Here is a 23,173-nt window from a genome sequence, read left to right as displayed (position 1 = left end):
CCCCTGACCATTAGGTCCAGTCGTGGCTGACTCTGGGGTTGTGGCGCTCATCTCGCTTTTTTGGCCGAGGAAGCCGGCATACAGTTTCCAGGTCATGTGGCCACCATGACTAAGCCGCTTCTGGCAAACCAGAGCAGCGCACGGAAACGCCGTTTACCTTCCTGCCGGAGCAGTACCTATTTATCTACTTGTACTTTGATGTGCTTTCGAACTGCTAGGTGGGCAGGAGCAGGGACCGAGCAATGGGAGCTCACCCCGTTGCGGGGATTCGAACCGCCGACCGTCTGATCGTCAAGTCCTAGGCTCTGTGGTTTAACCCACAGCGCCACCCGCGTCCCTTTAGCCTTTGCATTGTTCCATCCTTATTTCGCGATGTATATCGCAATGTTTAGCTGGTGATATATTGCGATGTTGAAAACCAGGTATCACCCAGCCCTACTCCGTTCTAGTGTGACCCGGCTGGCACCAAGGCACCAAGTTCCTCTCACCTCGTAGTGATTGCGGAAGTGGCTGATGCGCACATGCTCATCCATATAAGTGTGGTCAAAGTTCTCCTGGAGCCAGCGGACGTCGCACCAGTAGAAGTCCCACTCCCCTTCGCTGTTGGGAAAAGGTCAAAGAACATCGAGTTGGGCACAAAAAGCAGCACATCAAGGTCCCTTTCTTTCCTTCGCTGCACCGGTTTTATGGATCCGTTAACTGGCTGGCTTAAAATGCCATAAACATCCTGGGCCTTTAATTTAAGAGCATATGTCGCTCCCAGGACTGCTTTCATCTGAGCATATCAATTTTCCAGAACTATGAATAAAGAGGCATTTTATGCCAGTGTGTTTATTGCAAACTGTCACATGAGAGCCTATCCGCCGCTCTTGGAACAAAATCATTTCAGTTAAGACTTAAAGGTGCAACCGGAGCCCTTTTAATATATGTTAAATAAAGACTCGCCGTGGCTTCCTTGACTGCCAAATGAGGCGGCTATCAGGTAACATGTTGCGTTTCTGATATTCCGCACTGTTTCATCTCCCAGGAATTACAATGGAAACAAGGAGTCCCAGAAAACTTCTCATCTTCCTGCCCAGAAAAAGCACATCCAAGCAGCTCTGTTAGAGCAACTCTCCTCATTTTTAACTGGCAGCAAAAGCATATTATGGAATGGCCCTCTGAAGATTGTTCTTAGGGGACATCTCACTGACAGGAACAATTTTAGCAAAAGCTTTGCCAATTCTCACCTCATTTTATAAGAACTATAACTTTGAAGAACTGATGCCTGAGCTTGCTTTCCTCCCCTCTCCTCTGCTTTTCCTCATGTGTCATGTATTTTTAGATTGTATGCCTGAGGGCAGGGAACTATCTTATTACGGATGATTGTTAAGTTGCTAGGGGAGCCTTTCCCACTAAAGAGCGGGGTATAAATATTTCAAATAAATAACCAAAAAATGTCAATGCAATATCCAGCATAGGATTAACAGGGAGAGCAGCACTAGAAATCAATCGGGGGGGGGGGGGCTTCAAGGTGAGCTGTGGACCCCAGAGCTGACTTTTAACGCCTCAAAGACCAACAGGAAATAGTCCCCTGCAGAAGCAGAGAACCCACTCTCTGTTAGGATATAGTTCCTTTCCACCTTAAAAGGGTACAGGCATGACTGTTGCGTGTCACATGCTGTTTACTTCCAGTCTCGCTGGGAACTTCCGTTTGTATACCTGTATACCTGAAGGAGCGTCTCCACCCCCATCGTTCAGCCCGGACACTGAGATCCAGCGCTGAGGGCCTTCTGGCGGTTCCCTCATTGCGAGAAGTGAGGCTACAGGGAACCAGACAGAGGGCCTTCTCGGTAGTGGCACCCGCCCTGTGGAACGCCCTCCCATCAGATGTCAAAGAGATAAATAATTACCTGACATTCAGAAGACATCTGAAGGCAGCCCTGTTCAGGGAAGTTTTTAATATGTAACGCTGTACTGTTTTTAACACTGATTGGGAGCCGCCCAGAGTGGCTGGGGAAACCCAGCCAGATGGGCGGGGTATAAATAATAAATTATTATTATTATTATTATTATTATTATTATTATTATTATTATTATTATTATTATATATAGCTTTTGCTTTCTGCTGTTTTGCTGGAGACGAAGGGAAGCAGACATGTTTTCCTTTGTTCCTGAACTATGCTGAATAAAATGCTGTACATTATGCTTGCACATTTCTCTGTCCGCCTCTTCTGCTGCAAAGAGGTCTTATCTCTGCTGGTTTGCGCGCTCAGAGTCTCTAAAGGTATCTGAGGCTTGAGTCTGCTGTTCTGAGAACTGGGGTATCGCCCGGCTACCGGCCGGTGGCTGGAGCCAGCTGGGGGCCTGCCAATTGCCCCTGTCAGCATCCCAACAACAGGGTTTCGGGCCCAGATCCATGGTGCTTACAGGAGTGTAAGGCTGCTGCAAGATCCTGGCAGAGACAGAGGTATGTGAAGCTGATCGTCCCAGCCGAGGCTAGAAGGCTTGCCCGGCTACCGGCCGGTGGCTGGAGCCAGGTGGGGGCCTGCCAAATGCCCCAGACTCCCAGCAGCATCCCAACACTCTCAACAGGTGTGGGTAGAAAAAAAGTCGACCCATCTACCCACTGAGAACCTGTACGCCCCATCATTCAAACCCCAGGCCCCAACAAGCAATAGTTGAAATCATCATTGCGGAAATTACATCTAGGAAAAGCGTGTTCCTCTGCTGTGCCGTCTCTGCAAGTTTTCTATACAGCTGCAAATAAAACGTTTTAAGTGTGTTGTAAAGTGCAATATGCAGATGTGACACTAGATGGCGATGATGAACTATGTCAAATTCAATATATTTTTCAAAACGTTTATTATAAAAGCATTTTCACAACGTTTTTTTTTTTTTACGTGTGCAGATTCCACCATAGTTACTCTTTTTAAAGAAGGAAATGGCCATAAGTCTCTTCACCCACCACCCAATCACAGGTGGTTTGATTTTAAGTAGTTCTGCAGAAAGGATCATTTGCTGGGGGAGATGAAAGTCCCTCTTTACACGGCAGTTCCAGGACTCCATTCTTGAAATGTAAATACAGCAAGCGTACGCAGCACAAAGACATCCATTTATCTGCACTTGGGGAGGCATCGCTGCTCTGGCATGTATGAGCTCCAGCCTGAATGGATCCCACACATTTTTCATTTCCGAGGAGTAAACAGGGATCCTGGGTCTAGAGAAGTGTATGGCTAGCGACTGATGTTTGGGAAAGGCCAGAGAGCGGGAAGAGAGAAGCGTGTTTGCATTTATATCCAGGACTTGAGGAGAAATAGGGTGTGTTTAGTGCGGAAAGGAGATGCAGCTTTGAATGTGGGGCTTTGGGGAAAGATATGGGGAACACAGAGGCTTGAAAAAGAAGCCCTTGCCTTGCTGGGAATCAGGGCTGGATTTAGGTTTAATGAGGCCCTAAGCCATGGGTAGGCAAACTAAGGCCCGGGGGCCGGATCCGGCCCAATTGCCTTCTAAATCTGGCCTGTGGACAGTCCAGGAATCAGTGTGTTTTTACATGAGGTAGAATGTGTCCTTTTATTTAAAATGCATCTCTGGGTTATTTGTGGGGCATAGGAATTCGTTCTCCCCCCCCCGTCTTATAGTCAGGTCCCCCACATGGTCTGAGGGACAGTGGACCGGCCCCCTGCTGAAAAAGTTTGCTGACCCCTGCCCTAAGACACCAAACGTAATGGGGCCCTCTATATGCCCAGCTGTCCTTTGTGGAATATATGCCATATGGCAGGCATGTCCAAAGTCCATTTTGGGGGCAGTTTATTTATTGGGGTCAAATCCTTAAAAAAGCTCAGCAAGTTCAATACTTAAAAAGAGCTCAATAAGTTCAATCCTAAAAACGTTCACCCCTGCTTTATGGTAATTGATGGACCTAAGTCATGGAACTTTGAAGTGTCAGGCATAGCTCTAATGGCTTTAGCCCAAACGTAGCAGAGTTTTCCTGCACAGCGAAGAAGCTAGTTGAGGTGGAAATGACTAGTCAGCTAGACTCAGAATAACTATTTACAGGATTTATTAAAAGGAAAAATAAAACCAGCAGAGTTTCTGCATACAAAACAAAGCAAAATAAATCCTTTCTTTCTCTCTCTCTCTTAACCATACACAGCACTCCTACTCCTACACACCAAACCCAAACTGTGCTAGCATTCCTAGATAACAGAGTTGAGTGCTGGTCGTTAACCAATCAGAGTAAGTAGTTTCTAGGTCAAGCAGACCTTGGCTTTCTGCCAAGAGTAAATTGACACTGCCTTGAGTTAATTGTGTGAAGCCAGAATCTGTAAGTTTCCCATGAGAACCAATTAACAGAAACTGAACACTAACAGGTATCTAAAGCCATTTGCACATGTTGCTGTGCAACCAGTCCATGCAGAATGTAGGCACCCTATAAATAGAAAGGAGCAAACCAGTGATAGTTTAGGGAGCAGACTAGCAGGAAAGGCCCATGACTTACATCATAGGAGCCTACGCAACACAAAACACTGTTGCTGTATGTAGGTTTTATTTTGTTTTGTTTTTATCTTATATTTTGGAAATGTACATCCAGGTTTTTTTCCTTTAATTTTTTTGGGGGGCCCCCCAAGAGAGTGGGGAAGGGACGCAGGTGGCGCTATGGGTTAAACCACAGAGCCTAGGACTTGCCGATCAGAAGGTCGGCGGTTCGAATCCCCGCGACGGGGTGAGCTCCCGTTGCTCAGTCCCTGCTCCTGCCAACCTAGCAGTTCGAAAGCACGTCAAAGTGCAAGTAGATAAATAGGTACCGCTCCGGTGGGAAGGTAAACAGTGTTTCCGTGCGCTGCTCTGGTTTGCCAGAAGCGGCTTAGTCATGCTGGCCACATGTCCCGGAAGCTATACGCTGGCCCCCTCAGCCAGTAAAGCGAGATGAGCGCCGCAACCCCAGAGTCGTCCACGACTGGACCTAATGGTCAGAGACCCCTTTACCTTTACGAGAGTGGGCCCTAAGCTACAGCTTGTTTAGCTTATATGCAAATCCGGAACTGTTGGGAATACAAACCCCTTGCAAACATCCATATAGGATAATCTGCAGCTGCTTTGATGGACAATACAGAATGAATCCGTCTCACTGGCTGACCTCTAAGCTGCAGCAAGTAGACAGAGGAAGCAAAATTAACTACAAACTCCACAATTTGGGATCCTCATCATCCCCATTTCTTCCTTCCACGTACTCAAATCTCTACATGAGCGCAGAGGTGGTTGCGCTCCCTGCCCTTAGTAACAGTGTGCAGAGAAGACAATGTATTTCTCTGGGACTGAAGCCAGAAGAAGGGGCTGCTGGGAGCCATGAGAGAATCCCAGTGAACTAGGACTCTTTTGTTTAGTGCTGACTGTGTGCATTGTTCTCTGAGCATGTGCAAATGTCTGAAAACTGTGTGTGTGCAAACTCCTTCCTGAAAGCTATCCCTGGTCGGAATTTCCCCCAGCACACAGAAAGAGGAGGAAGCTTCATCTTGGCTGGGGTGAAATCTACACACATATTTAAAAAACGTTGTGAAAATGCTTTTAAAAAAATGTTTTGAAAAATATATGGAATTTACCATAGCTCACCGTCGCCATCTAGTGTAACGTTTGAATAATGCGCATTACAACCCACTTAAAACGTTTTATTTGCAGCTGATGTTGGGAAAGATGGAGGGCGCAAGGAGAAGGGGACGACAGAGGACGAGATGGTGGGACAGTGTTCTCGAAGCTACGAACATGAGTTTGACCAAACTGCAGGAGGCAGTGGAAGACAGGAGGGCCTGGCGTGCTCTGGTCCAGGGGGTCACGAAGAGTCGGACACAACTAAACAACAACAAATAATAGTGGAGTCCTGGAAGACCTGCTTCCTCCTGCCCTGCAGACCTTTTGCCACCCATCATGCCCTTAAGAAGAAAACCGCAAGCCTTACTCTTTCACTTCAACCCATCCTGGTCGCTGTCGAAGGACATCTAAAATGGTGTTTGTAAGGGCACACTTGAACCGGATGCAAGCTCGGGGTTCTCTGTGTATAAGCAAGACACATGGATCCCGTTAGATGATGATGATGATGATGATGATGATAATAATAATAATAACAATAATAATAATAATAATAATTGTATTTATATCCCACCCTCTCCAGCTGAAGCCGGGCTCAGAGCATCTAACAACAATAAAAGTAACACAGTTTACATAAAATCACAATCAATTAATTGAAATGCATTCAATTCAATAAAACATTATGCTATAATAAAATCTGCTGGCATTTTAAAGTTTAAGCTATAGTTTTCTTTTTGTGTATATATATTGTGGGCGTATTCATACAACCTATTAACAGTTCTAGCTACTGTCTTGACCCAACTCCAGGACAGCAGGGCATTGCATTGCAAATAAATCATTTGCTAATCTCTCTCTCTCTAACCTAGCAGATTATGCAACAAATGCAATTAAGATGCGTTTAAAGGGCGATGGTGGCTCTGGCAGGGAGGAAGATGCAAAACGCTTCCTCTCCAGACCTTAGAGCAGCCTTCCCCAGCCTGGATCTGTGCAGATTTTTTTGGACTACAACTCCCATCAGCCCCTGCCAGCCTGCACACAATGGCTGAGTGTCATGGGCTATGCAGCTGCAGAAAAAGTGTAAAGGCACTTCTAAGTCAGGTTTGTTTTGTAAGTTGCTTAGTGGTTCCATGACTATTAAGCAGTATATATAAATGCCATGAAATAAAAAATTAAATAAAATACACTACTAGCCTGTAGCAATAGCAATTTACCTGTCACAGAACTTCCGCCAAGGAATTATCGGACTCCTACAAAAGCCTGTTATGTTTTGTTTATGCAGCGCTTCTCATTTCTTTTTATTTATTTCTTTTAATTTTTATTCACAATTTTCAACAGTTTTACAATCATTCTAACATATCAAAACTCGACTTCCTCCTCTTTCTGTGGTCCCTTAAATTAATTTTTTTACAAATTAGCCTAACATTCTTTTATTCATCTGCTTTAAATATATGCTCTTACGAAACTGCAGGTCATTACAATAATCGTGCCAATGTCCTTATCTGTTTACAGTTTGTTTGTAAATATTCAATAAACCATTTCCATTCTTTTACAAAAAGTTTGTTATCTTGATTTCTTATTTTTCCGGTAAGTTTCACCATTTCTGCATATTCTGACTGACTCCAGCTAAAAAAGCTGAGGCTGTTGCACAGATTCTTGGGCTGAAGTATTGCTTACAGGAGATTGAGAGAGCTACTGCTGTTATTGATATTGAAATATACTCGGAGTCGAGAGTGGATTTCATGCTCTTTATTCAGCTCACAGTGGTGAGGAGGAATGAAAGTTCCCCCAGAATGTCTGCTTTATATACATTATTTACACAATGGGCCCCACGTGATTGGCTAATTCTGGGATTCTCCTGTAGGCCAATCAGGTTGTGGATTCACTTCCACCTGGAGCTGGATTGGGTGGCTCCTGTGGACCAATCAGACTGCTGCATTCTGGATCCTATTGTTCTAGGACCAATCAGACTGCTGCATTCTGGACCCTATTGTTCTAGGACCAATCAGACTGCTGCATTCTGAATCCTATTGATCTAGGACCAATCAGACTGCTGCCTTTTGGATCCTATTCAACTCAGTACATAACAGATATTAAGATTATTATGATTTACATGGAAATTGTTTCCATTTGGTTGTGTACGTTTTGTTGTATTTTATTTATTGCTTATGACTTCTGTTTATGTTTGTAGTTATGTAAATCTTGTCATGTTGTAAGCCGCCTTGAGCATAGTTTCAACTATGGAAAGGCGGCATACATATAAAATGATGATGATGATGATGATGATATTCCATAAGTTTTTGTATCCATTCTTCTTTTATTGGTTCTTCTCATTTCTCAGACACCATCCTGAACTTATTCTGTCACACCTTTGTGGTTTGTTTGCAAGGGACATGAGACCCAAATGGAAATAGGAAAGGTGCATTTTCCACTCCATGTGGCAGAAAAAGGGCTTGTGTGATATAATATTAATAGTAGTAATAATAATAATAATAATAATAATAATAATAATAATAATAATAAATGTTATTTATACCCTGCCCTCCCCGGCCAGAGCTGGGCTCAGGGCGGCTAACACCAGTAAAATCACAGTAAAAATACAATGGGGGGGGGACAATTTAAAATACAGGTTAAAATGCAATTTAATATGCAGCCTCATTTTAAAAGTAGCCCACAGATCAAGACCATAAGGGGAGGGAAACATAAGGGTCAGACCGAGTCCAAACCAAAGCTCAGGCGGAAAAGCTCTGTCTTGCAGGCCCTGCGGAAAGATGTCAAGTCCTGCAGGGCCCATGTCTCTTGGGACACAGCGTTCCACCAAGTCGGGGCCAGTATTGAAAAGGCCCTGGCCCTAGTTGAAACCAATCTAACCAACTTGCGACTTGGGACCTCCAAAATGTTGTCATTTGTGGACCTTAAGGTCCTCCACGGGGCATACCAGGAGAGGCGGTCCCGTAGGTACAAGGGTCCTAGGCCGCTTAGGGCTTTAAAGGTCAAAACCGGCACCTTAAACCTGACCCTGTGCTCCACCGGGAGCCAGCGCAGTTGGTAAAGCACTAGGCTGAGGATCCAAAGCAGCCACACAGCTGAGGGACTGGGCATTCCTGGAGGTGGGGCAGTGAATTGCAAAGCCCCCACCCTGACCCCTGCTTTTAAGTCGCCTCTCTGTCTCGAAAAAGGGACGGCGTGGCGCTGTGGGTTATACCACTGAGCCTAGGGCTTGCCGATCAGAAGGTCGGCGGTTCGAATCCCCGCAACAGGGTGAGCTCCCATTGCTCGGTCCCAGCTCCTGCCAACCTAGCAGTTCGAAAGCACATCAAAGTGCAAGTAGATAAATAGGTACCACTCTGGTGGGAAGGTATACGGCGTTTCCGTGCGCTGCTCTGGTTCGCCAGAAGCGGCTTAGTCATGCTGGCCACATGACCCGGAAGCTGTACGCCGGCTCCCTCGGCCAATAAAGCGAGATGAGCGCCACAACCCCAGAGTCGGCCACGACTGGACCTTATGGTCAGGGGTCCCTTTACCTTTACCTTTTACTGTCTCAAAAAAAGTGAGAACATTTGATGAACGCCCCAGCCGTGGGAACAGAGAAGCTCTTTGGATCCAGGCAATATCTGCTAATTATAAGGCATCTCCTTCCATTTGCTTAACTATCATTTCATTTTGAACATGACAAACTATCCCTGGCAGGAGGGACTTTCACAATTGTTATCAAAATAATGCGAGACGACTGAGCCTCGTCATATGGGGAATGTTTGGAGGAGTCCCAGCTCAAATTATACGCCGCCTACCTGAAATGCATTTCAATGCAGATTCCAGCTGCCTGGGTTTGAGGCCATGAATGGCAAGTAGGCAGTGCTAATTAAGAGGCAGCAATGGCCGGACTTTGTTTAAGGCAGATTCCTATCCCCTGTTTTTCATTATCTGCTGGCCTTCCAAAGCATTTCTGTTGACAGATGTCCTTCGTTTTACAGCCAGACTTGTCAGTACGTCCGGTTGGCGCGTGAAAACTGTCTCCTTTTTTTGTCCCCCTTTTAGGTAACACAACTTGCCAGGATAGGTTTGCGTACACAGTGGCAACTGGTGTGCCTTGGGACTGGTAGGGCAGAAGGCAGGGAGGCCAACAGTAGGTGGCGCCAGAGCCAACTAATTCTGGTTTCGTTCCCGTCCTCCTCCCTGCTGACTTCTACACAGACAAAGTGGAGACTAAATAGGAGGACGCTGACAGCTCCCTGGAATTAGCTGTAAGTAAGAAGTAATCTTTCTTGCTGATCAGAAGGTCGGCGGTTTGAATCCCCGTGACGGGGTGAGCTCCTGTTGCTCGGTCCCTGCTCCTGCCAACCTAGCAGTTCGAAAGCACGTCAAAGTGCAAGTAGATAAATAGGTACCACTCCGGCAGGAAGGTAAACGGCGTTTCCGTGCGCTGCTCTGGTTCGCCAGAAGCGGCTTAGTCATGCTGGCCACATGACCCGGAAGCTCTACGCCGGCTCCCTCGGCCAGGAAAGCAAGATGAGCACCGCAACCCCAGAATCGGCCACGACTGGACCTAATGGTCAGGGGTCCCCTTTACCTTTAAGAAGAAATCAGGCAGGTAGGGGCTGGCTGAGAGCAGGCCGAGGTTGGTGGGCCAGGGCCCCCTTCGCCCTAGTGAACCAGCCTCCACTATGTGTGCAGGAAGATAGAATCATAGAATTGTAGAGCTGAAAGAGACCCCAAAGGTCATCCATTCCAACCCCCTGCAATGCAGTTATTCTGCCCACAGCCGTCCCTGAGTGGCCTTGAACCACCAACCTTCTGGTAAACATAGAGATCTCCACAGGCAAGATAGGCAAGTTGTAGTTTTGTGGGAAACTTTGGCGGAGTTTGCTGCAGACGAGTTTGTGGTTTACCCCTAAGAAATATGTACCCACCATTGTGGAGAAATGCCTAAAAATGACCCCACCACGTGTTTCGGCTTTTCAAAGCGATGGAAAAATCTACACTTTTCTTGCATCAAAAATCTTAACACCAGTTTCTGTTTGGAATGCAACTCCCTGCACTCTGCCCATTACAGCAGAGGGTCCATAAAAATACACCAGGCCCCCCATTCATGCAAAAAAGAGGAAATGATTTTTAAATAATTTGATCAGATGTGGGAGATAGGGACAACCAACCACTCACCGTTCTTTCAGTTTTTGGTAACCATAAGGCCCTTTGTAGTTTACGTTCTGCATGAGATAAAAAGAAAAGCCAATGAAATTGGAATGTGAAATAATGAATATCCTAAAAAAAATAACAACCACTCCTCTGTTATGATGAGGTACTGTCAAATATAATGCAAGACATCAGAAATACTTTTTTCTTCCATTCTATGTGAAACTGGCGACTAAAAATGAGGTGCTAGCTCCTAAAAATGTGAAACCACGACCCAGAAATTTGAAATATTCTATTTGGCTGTGTCTCTAATATCACTCAGTCTATAAAAGAAAGTATACTAGTGATACAATATTTTACACTTTCTCTCTCCTTCCAAAAGAAGCCAGGGGTCTGGCAAGCCCAGCTGCAAATTCTTGCAAAACAACTGACGGCTTGTTTTTGCTTTTCTCTCTCCCTCCCTTGTGGAAGATAAAATGGTGTTGGGTGGGGACATGGAGTGAAGGGATAAATTATTTTACAGTAAATTGTAAATTACAACGTACATATTGCCATCTTCATTTGGGTGGCCTCAAAAAAGCAGTTAATAACTTTAATCAGTTAATTTACCAATTAGCTAAAGGTAAAGGGACCCCTGACCGTTAGGTCCAGTCGCGGACGACTCTGGGGTGGTGGTGCTCATCTCGCTTTATTGGCCGAGGGAGCCGGCGTCTGTCCGCAGACAGCTTCCGGATCATGTGGCCAGCATGACTAAGCCGCTTCTGCCGAACCAGAGCAGCGCACGGAAACGCTGTTTACCTTCCTGCCGGAGCGGTACCTATTTATCTACTTGCACTTTGATGTGCTTTCGAACTGCTAGGTGGGCAGGAGCTGGAAATGAACAATGGGAGCTCACCCTGTCACGGGGATTCGAACTGCCGACCTTCCAATCAGCACGGTTTGGTCTTTCTATGCCAATAAAATGATGCCTTTATGATACCTCCAGAATCAGAGGCACCATGCCTTCTTTGAGTACCAGTCACTGTGGCACAAAAGTGGGCGAGGCCCTGGCTTGTGGGATTCCCAAAAGGCATCAGTTTGGCCACTGTGGGGGTATGGGATACTAGACGAGACATGCCAAGGAGAAATAAGAAAAAGGGGGAAGTCCCGCCATCTCTACATTCTGCCCTTGGCACACAAGTAATTTTACCAGGCCCTTGTTTTGCCCTTAAGAACAGGGATATTCTGCTCCAGCAGAGCTGAACAAGACACAGTCATTTTAATAGCGGGAACCGCAACCATTGTGTGCCATGAACATCAACAGGAGTCTTCTTGCAGGACCACTTTTGCACAATAAGAACCCAGTGCTCGCCCCCAGTGCTAGCATGAGCTGCTAATGGCCTGAGCAGCCAACATATCATCTTGTAAGAAGGAACAGGGCACTGCTCCCAGTGACTGCAAGGCGTCTGGATCACAAGGTAGCAAGCCAGCTCCCAGGTATGCCTTGAAAGATTCCATGAACGGTGTCTCCGAAAAATTTTACACATCACTTGGGAAGACAGGTTTTCAAGCCAAAAGTCAGAGGAATTGGCCACCCTCCAGGTGCCCGGCTTGAAACCTTGTTGACCTCCCTGTCAGCGACTCCCGGCTAGACAAGGCGAGGTCTCAATCGGCGATTCTTCTCAACGTGAAGAAGAACACACCACTTCACCCCTCCCATTCCCAGGGAGGGGAGAGAGACAGACAGAAATGTATTTACATGCCTTTATTTCTGTCCTTCCAGCAGTACAGAGAAAACGTGACTGCACTCTCTCATCACCAACAGCAGAGAGAGAAAAAAAACTCCACCCATGTACTTCCAGTACAGGGTCATGTGACACTCTGAGCTAACATCCGGTGCTCAGTGCACTGAATAGACTGTCTATTGTTCCCACGGTACAGTCCCAAAACATCAACATCCTGTTTGGCATTCCAGCCACCTGGAGCTCGCTTCTGCATTGCTCCTTTTTCGTAACAAACTAATGCCAGTGTACTGGAAGAAGCAAGGATCACCAGTGTTGAAGCAATGATTCTTCAACATCAACTTCGTTGGACTGGTCATGTTGTGTGGATGCCTGATGATCGTCTTCCAAAGCAACTACTCTATTCCAAACTTCAAAATGGAAAGCGGAATGTCGGTGGTCAACAAAAGAGGTTTAAAGACTGTCTCAAGGCAAATCTTTAAAAATGTAGTATAAACACTGACAACTGGGAAAGACTGGCCTGCAAGCGCTGCAGTTGGAGAACAGCCTTTACCAAAGGTGTCATGGGCTTTGAAGACACTTGAACTCAGGACAAAAGGGAGGAAGATCCTAAGAGGAAAGCATGTTTGGAAACCCTCCTCATAATCAACTTCCACCCGGAAGCCTATGTCCCCACTGTGGAAGGACGTGTGGATCTAGAATTGGCCTCCACAGTTGCTTACGGACACACTGTTAAGACCGTGTTCATGGAAGACAATCTTATTTGGCTACGAGGGATCGCCAAAGAAGAAGAAGAATCCTTGAGTTGTCGGGCACCTGACTGCCTTGACTGTCATGTGGGGCAGGCTGTCGCATCGCATCAAGGCAACTGAGCGCATCTCTAAGATCACATTCTGAACACGTATTTGTCTTCCTGTTTGTCATGCACAGTCCATACTTCTCTTCCCTCCTGCTAATGTTTTCGTTGTGCTGACGATACCACATTCTCCGAGCACTGAAGCTGCGATATTCTGTGGTTGGGGAACATATGATACCTCTTTCTCCGCCAGATCGCGCATTCGCTGCAATTGAGACTGCTGAATGAGACGTGATTGTCACAGACACCCACTCAGTGTTTGTTTGCTCATATGGGCAGCATTTTGAAATATTGTACTGAATAATTCTGAGGCTGACAAAAAAGATGCAATGAGACGGATGACATCCACAGACGCCCCAGCTGTCCTTGTTTACCAGCAACAGTTCCTGGTCAAAGCATTGCCCCTGTTTTTTTAGGGTGGGTGGGATGCCATGGTAAAAATTTTTTTGCGCAAGTGGCTAAGAGCTAGCTGCTGCCATGTCGCAGGGTTAAGCTCTCTCCCCAGGGTCTCCGGTGGCGAAATCACAGAGTGCGCTAAATCTTGGCTCTAGCGAAGGTCAATGGCTGCACGTGAACAATTAAGGGCCAAACCAGACACAGAAAGTCTTTGCTCTTCACTGCCACAAGTTTTGAAATACAGTATTAACAGAAGCCATGGGGATCGTATGGATCATAGAATCAGAGATTGGTAGAGCTGATCACCTCATCTATCTCCAGAGAAATCTCTATGTGGGACAAGAAGCTACAGTTAGAACTGGATATGGAACAACTGTGTTTCCTGCTTGGCAGGGGGTTGGACTCGATGGCCCTTGTGGTCTATTCCAACTCTATGATTTTATGAACTGATTGGTTCAAAATTGGGAAAGTAGTATGACAAGGCTGTATATTGTCTCCCTGCTTATTTAACTTTATGCAGAATTCATCATGCGAAAGGCCGGGCTGGATGAATCCCAAGCCAGAATTAAGATTGCCGGAAGAAATGTCAACAACCTCAGATATGCAGATGACACAACCTTGATGGCAGAAAGTGAGGAGGAATAAAATAAGCTTTTAATGAGGGTGAAAGAGGAGAGCGCAAAAGATGGTCTGAAGCTCAACATAAAAAAACCCAAGATCATGGCCACTGGTCCCATCACCTCCTGGCAAATAGAAGGGGAAGAAATGGAGGCAGTGAGAGATTTTACATTCTTGGGCTCCATGATCACTGCAGATGGTGACAGCAGTCACGAAATTAAAAGACGCCTGCTTCTTGGGAGAAAAGCAATGACAAACCTAGACAGCATCTTAAAAAGCAGAGACATCACCTTGCCGACAAAGGTACATATAGTTAAAGCTATGGTTTTCCCAGTAGTGATGTATGGAAGTGAGAGCTGGACCATAAAGAAGGCTGATCGCCGAAGAATGGATGCTTTTGAATTCTGGTGCTGGAGGAGACTCTTGAGAGTCCCATGGACTGCAAGAAGATCAAACCGATCCATTCTTAAGGAAATCAGCCCTGAGTGCTCACTGGAAGGACAGAACCTGAAGCTGAGGCTCCAAGACTTTGGCCACCTCATGAGAAGAGCAGACTCCCTGGAAAAGACCCTGATGTTGGGAAAGACGGAGGGCACAAGGAGAAGGGGACGACAGAGGACGAGATGGTGGGACAGTGTTCTCGAAGCTACCAGCATGAGCCTGACCAAACTGCGGGAGGCAGTGGAAGACAGAAGTGCCTGGCGTGCTCTGGTCCAGGGGGTCACGAAGAGGCGGACACGACTAAACAACAACAACAAGAGCTGGAAGGAACCCCAGAGCCACAATGCTGGTGAAGGAGGGATTCAACTTTCCCCACTAAACCATTTTCCGTTTGCAAACTACCCTCCCCCTCAGATATGCTGTCTGGCCTGTGGGGGGAAACTTGCAGGAATATTTTGGTGCAAACAGCAGGTTGGGGGTGGTAGTGTAATCTGAGCTGAGAAAAGAGCATAGGAGAACCATGGCTCCTCGCCCCCCCCGCCCCCCCTTCTCGGTGTGGCTGCCATTAATATTTTAAGAAAAACTGCAGGAGGTCCTGACCGCCGGCCTCCCATGGCTTGTCTGATTTGATGCTAAGAAGGCGCCACGCAGCAGGCTGCCTGCTGTTTTGGACACTACAGCTACTGCCAAGGCATATTCTCTGAGAACCCCTGAGAACACATTATTATGGGATATTGTAGGCCACCCCTGCTTTTCCCAGGAGGTTTTTCTCTTGTAGCTGTTAAAGAAGTGGACTAAAGTAAGGTTACCAGATTTTTTTCAATGAATCCGGGGTCACTTATTGTTTGCTATGTGCATGTGAATGCCGAGAAAGCTGTAAATACAGGGACTGTGCCCGGGAAACGGGGACATCTGGTAACCTTAGACTAAAGGGTATTTGTGCTAAAATAATCGTGCAGGGACGCGGGTGGTGCTGTGGGTTAAACCACAGAGCCTAGGACTTGCTGATCAGAAGGTCAGCGGTTCGAATCCTCGTGACGGGGTGAGCTCCCGTTGCTCGGTCCCTGATCCTGCCAACCTAGCAGTTCAAAAGCACGTCAAAGTGCAAGTAGATAAATAGGTACCGCTCTGGCGGGAAGGTAAGCGGCGTTTTCGTGCGCTGCTCTGGTTTGCCAGCAGCGGCTTAGTCATGCTGGCCACATGACCCAGAAGCTGTACACCGGCTCCCTTGGCCAGTAAAGCGAGATGAGCGCCGCAACCCCAGAGTCGGCCACGACTGGAGCTAACAGTCAGGGGTCCCTTTACCTTTACCTTTAATCGTGCAGGAGGAGAGCCTACATACAGCAAAGCACTGGGCTCCACAATATGCTCTTATATGTGACAACTGGGGTGTCAGAATCAGGTCCCGATTTACACCTGTGCAAAGCTGGAGGGCGCATACCTAAATGTGAAAAGTTACTTCCTTGGAAATGTCACAAGACCATATGGGGGTACCCCCCCATCTACTCCCCTCCCCCACCCTAATGCCCCGCTCCCCCACCCAGTGTGTCCCCCTTGCACCCTCCCATTCATCCCCCCCGCCGCCCACCTTGTTCTTGGCCATGGCGCTCCTCTTTCTGCTCCGGAGGGGGAATCAGCCCAGAGCCGCCTCCGCCGCCATCCGGCGCGTCCCGTTTCCACGGCAACCGGGGCGGGGCTCGAGGCTGGTGGGCGGGGCCTGAGCTGGGACGGGCGAGGCATGAATGGAGAGGAGGGGGAGGCGCAGAGTCCTTGCTTTGTGGGGGGGGGGGACTACTAATCGCAGGCAGGGCTGAGCCCCGGAACGTGCCTTGCAACTGGGCAGAGCTCGGCTCCTGGTGGAGCGCAGCGGGGCAAGAGTGCCTCTGAGCATGCCTGGAGTGCTTTTCGCCCCGGCGCTGCAGCCACCCCGCCCGCCTACGCGGCATAACTGGGAAAGATCCGAGAGGCGACGGGACGGAGGCAGGATTGAGCCCCGAACAAGGCATCTGTTCCTCCTCCTCCTTATTGTTTTTGGGTTATTGCTGTTGTTTTGCATATTGCCGAGCTGGAAATGAAATCCCTAAGCGGTTTGCAGAAACACAAGGGGTTTGCATTGGAAGAGTGCCTAAAAGCCAACGCTGGGAACAAGGTGCCTTCGTCACCGTTTCTCAGCTGAGCCTGACTGACTGGGTCATCGTAGGGACAAAATAGGATGTACGCTCCGAGATAATATGCAATAAATAAATGCCAAGCAAGTTGGGCACCTTTAGGCTCCTGGAAGTTGTTGCAGGAATTTATGTAGGGGGGGAGAAGTTGCCCCTCCAGCAGATATCATGCACATGCAGCCCACTACCAAAACCAGCACAATCACTTTGGTGACTTTTGTGATTTGTCCCCACAAAACACTTCTTCACAGTTTCTTCCTATCTATTCAAAGGACCTTTGCTGCACGATACCAAATGTAAGAATTCACTGATAAATGTCTCTATGTACTTGGCTCACTGGAAAACTTCAGAAATTCATCTAGACATGTGAGCTCAGCTCCTCAGCAGCCCCTCTGCCTGAGTGATAATTCCTGCCATCCTGATACCTGAGTGCCAGACAGGTAGCCATTCCAGAATAACAAACCCAGATGAAGACAAAAGGGTGTGATTAATTTGGCTGGGAAATAGGGAAATGTATATATCATTTTTGTTACACTTGATGGGTGTTTGGTGGAGGGCAAGGAGAACCATGGGGCAGGGTCCAGGATGCTCAGATTACTGCCACCAGACCTCCCCTTTCATGATGTAACCGTGATGTATTAGTGACGTAGTTTGGGGGGGGTGTAACATAGAGATTAGCAGCTAATAAAAGTTTGGGTTCTCTTTTGTTCGTTCTTGCTTCTCTTGTTGTGAGTTGGAGTCCTGTCGCGACAGTCTTCAATAAAGACCAAGCCTACTGGCTGCTGTTTTGCTCTAATATTCCTGGTTGGTGTCTTTGCTTTTTGTCCAAGGGAGCCCTCGGATTTCTCCGTTAACAATGTCTACACAAACTTACCTGAGAGGAAGCTCTACTTCCTTGATAGGGCTTGCTTCTGAGTAAACAGGCAGAGCGTCCAGTTGCACTTAGAATCGCAGAGATGGCAGGTCATCTAGTCCAACCCCCTGAAATGCAGGAATCTTTTGCCCAACATGGGGCTCTATGCCAGGTGTCAGCGTCACCCTTGAGCCAGTGCCACCAACTGGACTCATCCACTCAGCCCCGACTGGGCCAGGCGAGCTGGGTAGCACTTCCAGAGACCACCTTCTGCACAGGAACAGGTCAAAGTGCTGTGGACTCACAGCTTAGAGTTGTGAGCACCGGATTCACTCCAACAAGAAGACAGTCGTTGCACAGCAGAGTACAGCAGAGTCTAGCAGAGCATAAATGACTCGGAGAACAGTTCTGTAGAATATCTTCTTTATTCTATCTACAACTAAAATACACAACTATATACAGAGCTAAATGAGGTCTGAACTAAAATGCTGAACTGCACTGAGTGTCTGCAGCTGCTCTTAGCAGCAACCTTATCTATACACACGATCTCTCTCTAACACTCAGTCTCTCTCTCTCTCTCTCTTTGATGTGAGGTGGAGCGGAATAAGTAGAGAGCAGAAACCGCCCCCTCCTCTCTAGAGAATCAGCAGAGAACATCAGCAGATTCTTGGATATGGGAGGGGTGAAATCTCCTCACCAGGACCCTGAGGTTATGAGTCTCCTGCTCTATCGACTGAGCTATGAGGAAAAGTTAAGGAGCGCTTAATTTGGATGCTTGTGCGCCAAGTATCTGAAAACCCACAAGCGCTGACAACCACAACCTTGGCAACTCCTTAAAAGAGGCCTGTAAGGTAGGCCAGTATTGTCAGCTGCATATTGGAGATGGCAGTTCATGACTGATATTATTATTATTATTATTATTATTATTATTATTATTATTATTATTATTATTACATTTATACTCCGCCCATCTGGGCAGCTTCGAACACACATAAAAATAAAAAAACAAAAAACACACATTAATAGTAACAATCTAATCCAATATAAAAAGTCACAATAATTTCAAAATAATCAATTTATATCAAATAAAGCAATAATCCATTAGAATCCAATAGTAAACAGTAAAACTAAACACCAGCAAATAACAATTAAACACTTATCAATTACAATAAAGAATTGTTAATCTATAATCAATAAAAATAACAACACATCACAATGCATAAAATACCACAAAACATACAAAACCGTGTAAAAGGGTCAGATTGAGAAACGAGGGCACACAACTTTTAAAATTATTTTTTAAAAAAAAATTGACTCGGCAAGGCCTTCCAGGTGAACCACTGGGGTTTTTAGCCTTTGTGTGCCTACGAAACCAAGGATGATCAAGGAAACCTAGAAACCAAAAGATGGATGCTGGAAAGAGGAACAACAAATGGCAGAGTTATCCAACAATCCAAGCTGGAAAAGCAGGAACGGATGAGGCTTGGCTGGGTCAGGCAGCCAGACAAGGGCAAGAACCAGTCTCCAGGGCCGCTGACAGTGAAGATGTTGGCTCCTTGCATGGCTCCTTTGTGGGGCAATTGCCAAGGGAGGCACCCAGGTGAACACCAGGTCAGCAAGATCAGGATTGTTTGGTTAGGGCAGAGGAGAAGCCACACCCTGTCATCTTCAGACACCCAAACTAGTCCACAAACCAGAGCAAATTGTGGATTTTCACCGAATTGCCTCCCCATTAATGCAGAGATTTCCACACTGCACCCTCCCAACCCCAGTGGCGTCCAGGGCCTTTTTTTCATGGTTTCCCCATCCTTGGATAATCCAAAATAATTGGTATTTTTAAAGAGCATGCATTTAAAGTGGTAGGGGCAGGTAGGGAGGTTCAGGGTGACATTGGGAAGAGATCCAGTGTAGACAAGCCCTTTGTGTTTTTATTTTATTTTAAATATCGTGTTATTTTATGGATTTGCCTGTTGTGAACTGCCCTGTGGCTCGTGCAAAGGGTAGTATGTACATTATCTAAATAAATAAGTCAGTGAAGAGTGAGAAGGAAGCATAGCCAGCAGAGAATTGAATCATAGAATCATAGAGTTGGAAGAGACCACAAGTGCCATCGAGTCCAACCCCCTGCCAAGCAGGAAACACCATCAGAGCACTCCTGACATATGGTTGTCAAGCCTCTGCTTAAAGACCTCCAAAGAAGGAGACTCCACCAAACTCCTTGGCAGCAAATTCCACTGTCGAACAGCTCTTACTGTCAGGAAGTTCTTCCTAATGTTTAGGTGGAATCTTCTTTCCTACAGTTTGGATCCATTGCTCCGTGTCCACTTCTCTGGAGCAGCAGAAAACAACCTTTCTCCCTCCTCTATGTGACATCCTTTTATATATTTGAACATGGCTATCATATCACCCCTTAACCTCCTCTTCTCCAGGCTAAACATGCCCAGCTCCCTTAGCCGTTCCTCATAAGGCATCGTTTCCAGGCCTTTGACCATTTTGGTTGCCCTCCTCTGGACACGTTCCAGTTTCTCAGTGTCCTTCTTGAACTGTGGTGCCCAGAACTGGACACAGTACTCCAGGTGAGGTCTGACCAGAGCAGAATACAGTGGCACTATTACTTCCCTTGATCTAGATGCTATACTCCTATTGATGCAGCCCAGCATTGCATTGGCTTTTTTAGCTGCCACGTCACACTGTTGGCTCATGTCAAGTTTGTGGTCAACCAAGACTCCTAGATCCTTTTCACATGTACTGCTCTCAAGCCAGGTGTCACCCATCTTGTATTTGTGCCTCTCATTTTTTTTTGCCCAAGTGCAATACTTTACATTTCTCCCTGTTAAAATTCATCTTGTTTGTTTTGGCCCAGTTCTCTAATCTGTCAAGGTCGTTTTGAAGTGTGATCCTGTCCTCTGGGGTGTTAGCCACCCCTCCCAGTTTGGTATCATCTGCAAATTTGATCAGGATGCCCTTGAGTCCATCATCCAAGTCGTTGATAAAGATGTTGAATAAGACCGGGCCCAAGACAGAACCCTGTGGCACCCCACTAGTCACTCTTCTATTGGCTCCTCTTCAACCAGGAATTTGGCTGATTAACATCTTTATGTTGAATGGTCTCTTTAAATTTGAAGGTTCATTATTGTTCCACAAGATGTGTATTTCTTTAAAGGCCAGAGCAAATAACGTGACCTAGTTTTACAGCCGTGAAGCAGTACAGCAGGTGCTGTTAAGCTGTAGTAATTAAGCTGTTGGGTATGGTATATAAAGAGCAGCATGTAGCTCTCTCAGTACTCTGGTGGATGGGTCATGCTTATTGATATACAGTAGTACCTTGGGTTAAGTACTTACAGTAATTCATTCTGGAGGTCCGTTCTTAACCTGAAACTGTTCTTAACCTGAAGCACCACTTTAGCTAATGGGGCCTCCTGCTGCCGCTGCGCCGCCGGAGCATGATTTCTGTTCTCATCCTGAAGTAACTTTCTTAACCCAAGGTAATATTTCTAGGTTAGCAGAGTCTGTAACCTGAAGCGTATGTAACCTGAAGCATATGTAACGCGAAGCATATGTAACGCGAGGTACCACTGTATTGTAATTTAGTGTAAAAGGGTTTTTTGTTTTTGTTATTAAAACCTAGCAAAAGTAATTTTGTGTTTCTTGAATGTGTGGTCTCCGCAAATAGCCAGCATCTTTGGTTATGGGCCCAGCTGCTGAGTGGATGACTGCACATTTTTGGACTTCTCCTGTTGGTGGGTCTGGAAGAGTTCCAGAATGGTTGACCAGGTTCCAGAAGCTGAGAAAGCTCTGACGTTCCCACAGCTGACAGGTGAGAACTACAGTTTATGGTCGTTTCGGGTGGAGGCACTTTTGACTTCTCAAGAAGTGTGGACCTATGTAACTGATGACCCTCCTGACCCTGTGACTAATGCTTGGTCAAAAAGAGATGCGAAAGCCAGGGCGATAATTAATTGGGCTCTCTGCAGCGCAACTAATCTGCAAATTTTGTTGTTGTTTAGTCATTTAGTCGTGTCCACCTCTTCGTGACCCCATGGACCAGAGCACGCCAGGCACTCCTGTCTTCCACTGCCTCCAGCAGTTTGGTCAAACTCATGCTGGTAGCTTCGAGAACACTGTCCCACCATCTCGTCCTCTGTTGTCCACTTCTCCTTGTGCCCTCCATCTTTCCCAACATCAGGGTCTTTTCCAGGGAGTCTTCTCTTCTCATGCGGTGGCCAAAGTTCTGGAGCCTCAGCTTCAGGATCTGTCCTTCCAGTGAGCACTCAGCGCTGAATTCCTTTTGATCTTCTTGCAGTCCATGGGACTCTCAAGAATCTCCTCCAGCACCAGAATTCAAAAGCATCAATTCTTCGGCGATCAGCCTTCTTTATGGTCTTGGAGTTGGAAGCCACCCTCAGGGTGATCTAGTCCAACCCCCTGCGATGCAGGAATCTCAGCAAAAACATCCATGGCGGATGGCCATCTGACCTCTGTTCAAAAACCTCCCAAGAAGGAGAATCCACAAACTTCAGAGGGAGACCGTTCCAATGTTGAACAGTTCCTACTGTCAGAAAGTTCCTGATGTTTTAGTCGGAATTTCCCCTCTTGTAACTTCAAGTCCTATCCTCTAGAGCAGGAGAAAACAAGCTTGCTCCATCTTCCATGTGTCAGCCTTTGAGATATTGGGAAATGGCTATCATATCTCTTCTCGGTCTCCTCTTTTCCGGGCTAAATATGCCCAGCTCCTTCAACCACTCCTCATCAGGCTTGGTTTCCAAACCTCTGATTATCTTGGTCATCCTCCTCTGCACACCTTCCAGCCTGTCAACATCCTTCTTAAATTGTGGCGCCCAGAACTGGACACTGGGCTCCCCATGTGGTCTGACCATGGCTGAATGGAGTGGTGCTATTACTTCCCTTGAACTGGACACTGGACTCATGGACATAATGGACAGCAGTATAATTGCTGCTGTTGCACTCAGGTCCTGTCTGCAGGCTTCCCATTTGAGGACACCTGGTTTTGGCCACTGTGAGAATAGAATCACAGAGCTGTAGAGTTGGAAGGGACCCAGAGGGTCATCCAGTCCAACCCCTTGCAAGGCAGGAATATGCAGGTGGCCTGCATGGGGATTGAACCCTGGACCTTGGCATTATCAGCACCACGCTCTAACCACCTGAGCTCTAACCACCTGGGGCAGCAGGCTCTTCTGATGCGCTTACTCGCTCCCATCAATACGATTTGTGAGGATGGTGTTGTTCTGCAGCTTTAAAGACAGAGCCAGCCAGCTATGGAATAAAAGGCAACATCTTGGCAGAATTAGACTGATCCCTGTATTGTATAAATATAAGTTTGTAGGGAGGTAAAAAGAAATTATATAAGAAATATGTAACTGTGTGGTATAAAGTAATGGATAGACAAAGAACAGTGAGATTAATTGGA

General features: G+C 46.6%; 1 protein-coding gene across 3 annotated transcripts in view; it reads right to left on the bottom strand.

Annotated features, from left to right (window-relative positions):
- Positions 1–16,407, bottom strand: part of TTLL9 (tubulin tyrosine ligase like 9) — a 49,052-nt gene extending 32,645 nt beyond the window's left edge. For all 3 annotated transcript variants that reach the window (XM_053394682.1, XM_053394683.1, XM_053394684.1), the window contains exons 1-4: positions 16,316–16,407; positions 10,723–10,769; positions 5,936–6,028; positions 489–600 (exon numbers count right to left, since the gene is read on the bottom strand). In XM_053394682.1, the coding sequence (XP_053250657.1) occupies positions 489–600; positions 5,936–6,028; positions 10,723–10,769; positions 16,316–16,330 (267 nt within the window). In that variant the 5' untranslated portion in view covers positions 16,331–16,407. The remainder of the gene's footprint in view (positions 1–488; positions 601–5,935; positions 6,029–10,722; positions 10,770–16,315) is intronic.
- Positions 16,408–23,173: the final 6,766 nt, after the last annotated feature.

Source organism: Podarcis raffonei, chromosome 6 (assembly GCF_027172205.1).
Source record: "Podarcis raffonei isolate rPodRaf1 chromosome 6, rPodRaf1.pri, whole genome shotgun sequence".
NCBI classification, from domain to species: domain Eukaryota; kingdom Metazoa; phylum Chordata; class Lepidosauria; order Squamata; family Lacertidae; genus Podarcis; species Podarcis raffonei.
Note: the sequence above shows the minus strand (reverse complement) of the source record. Positions and strands in the feature narration are given on the sequence as shown.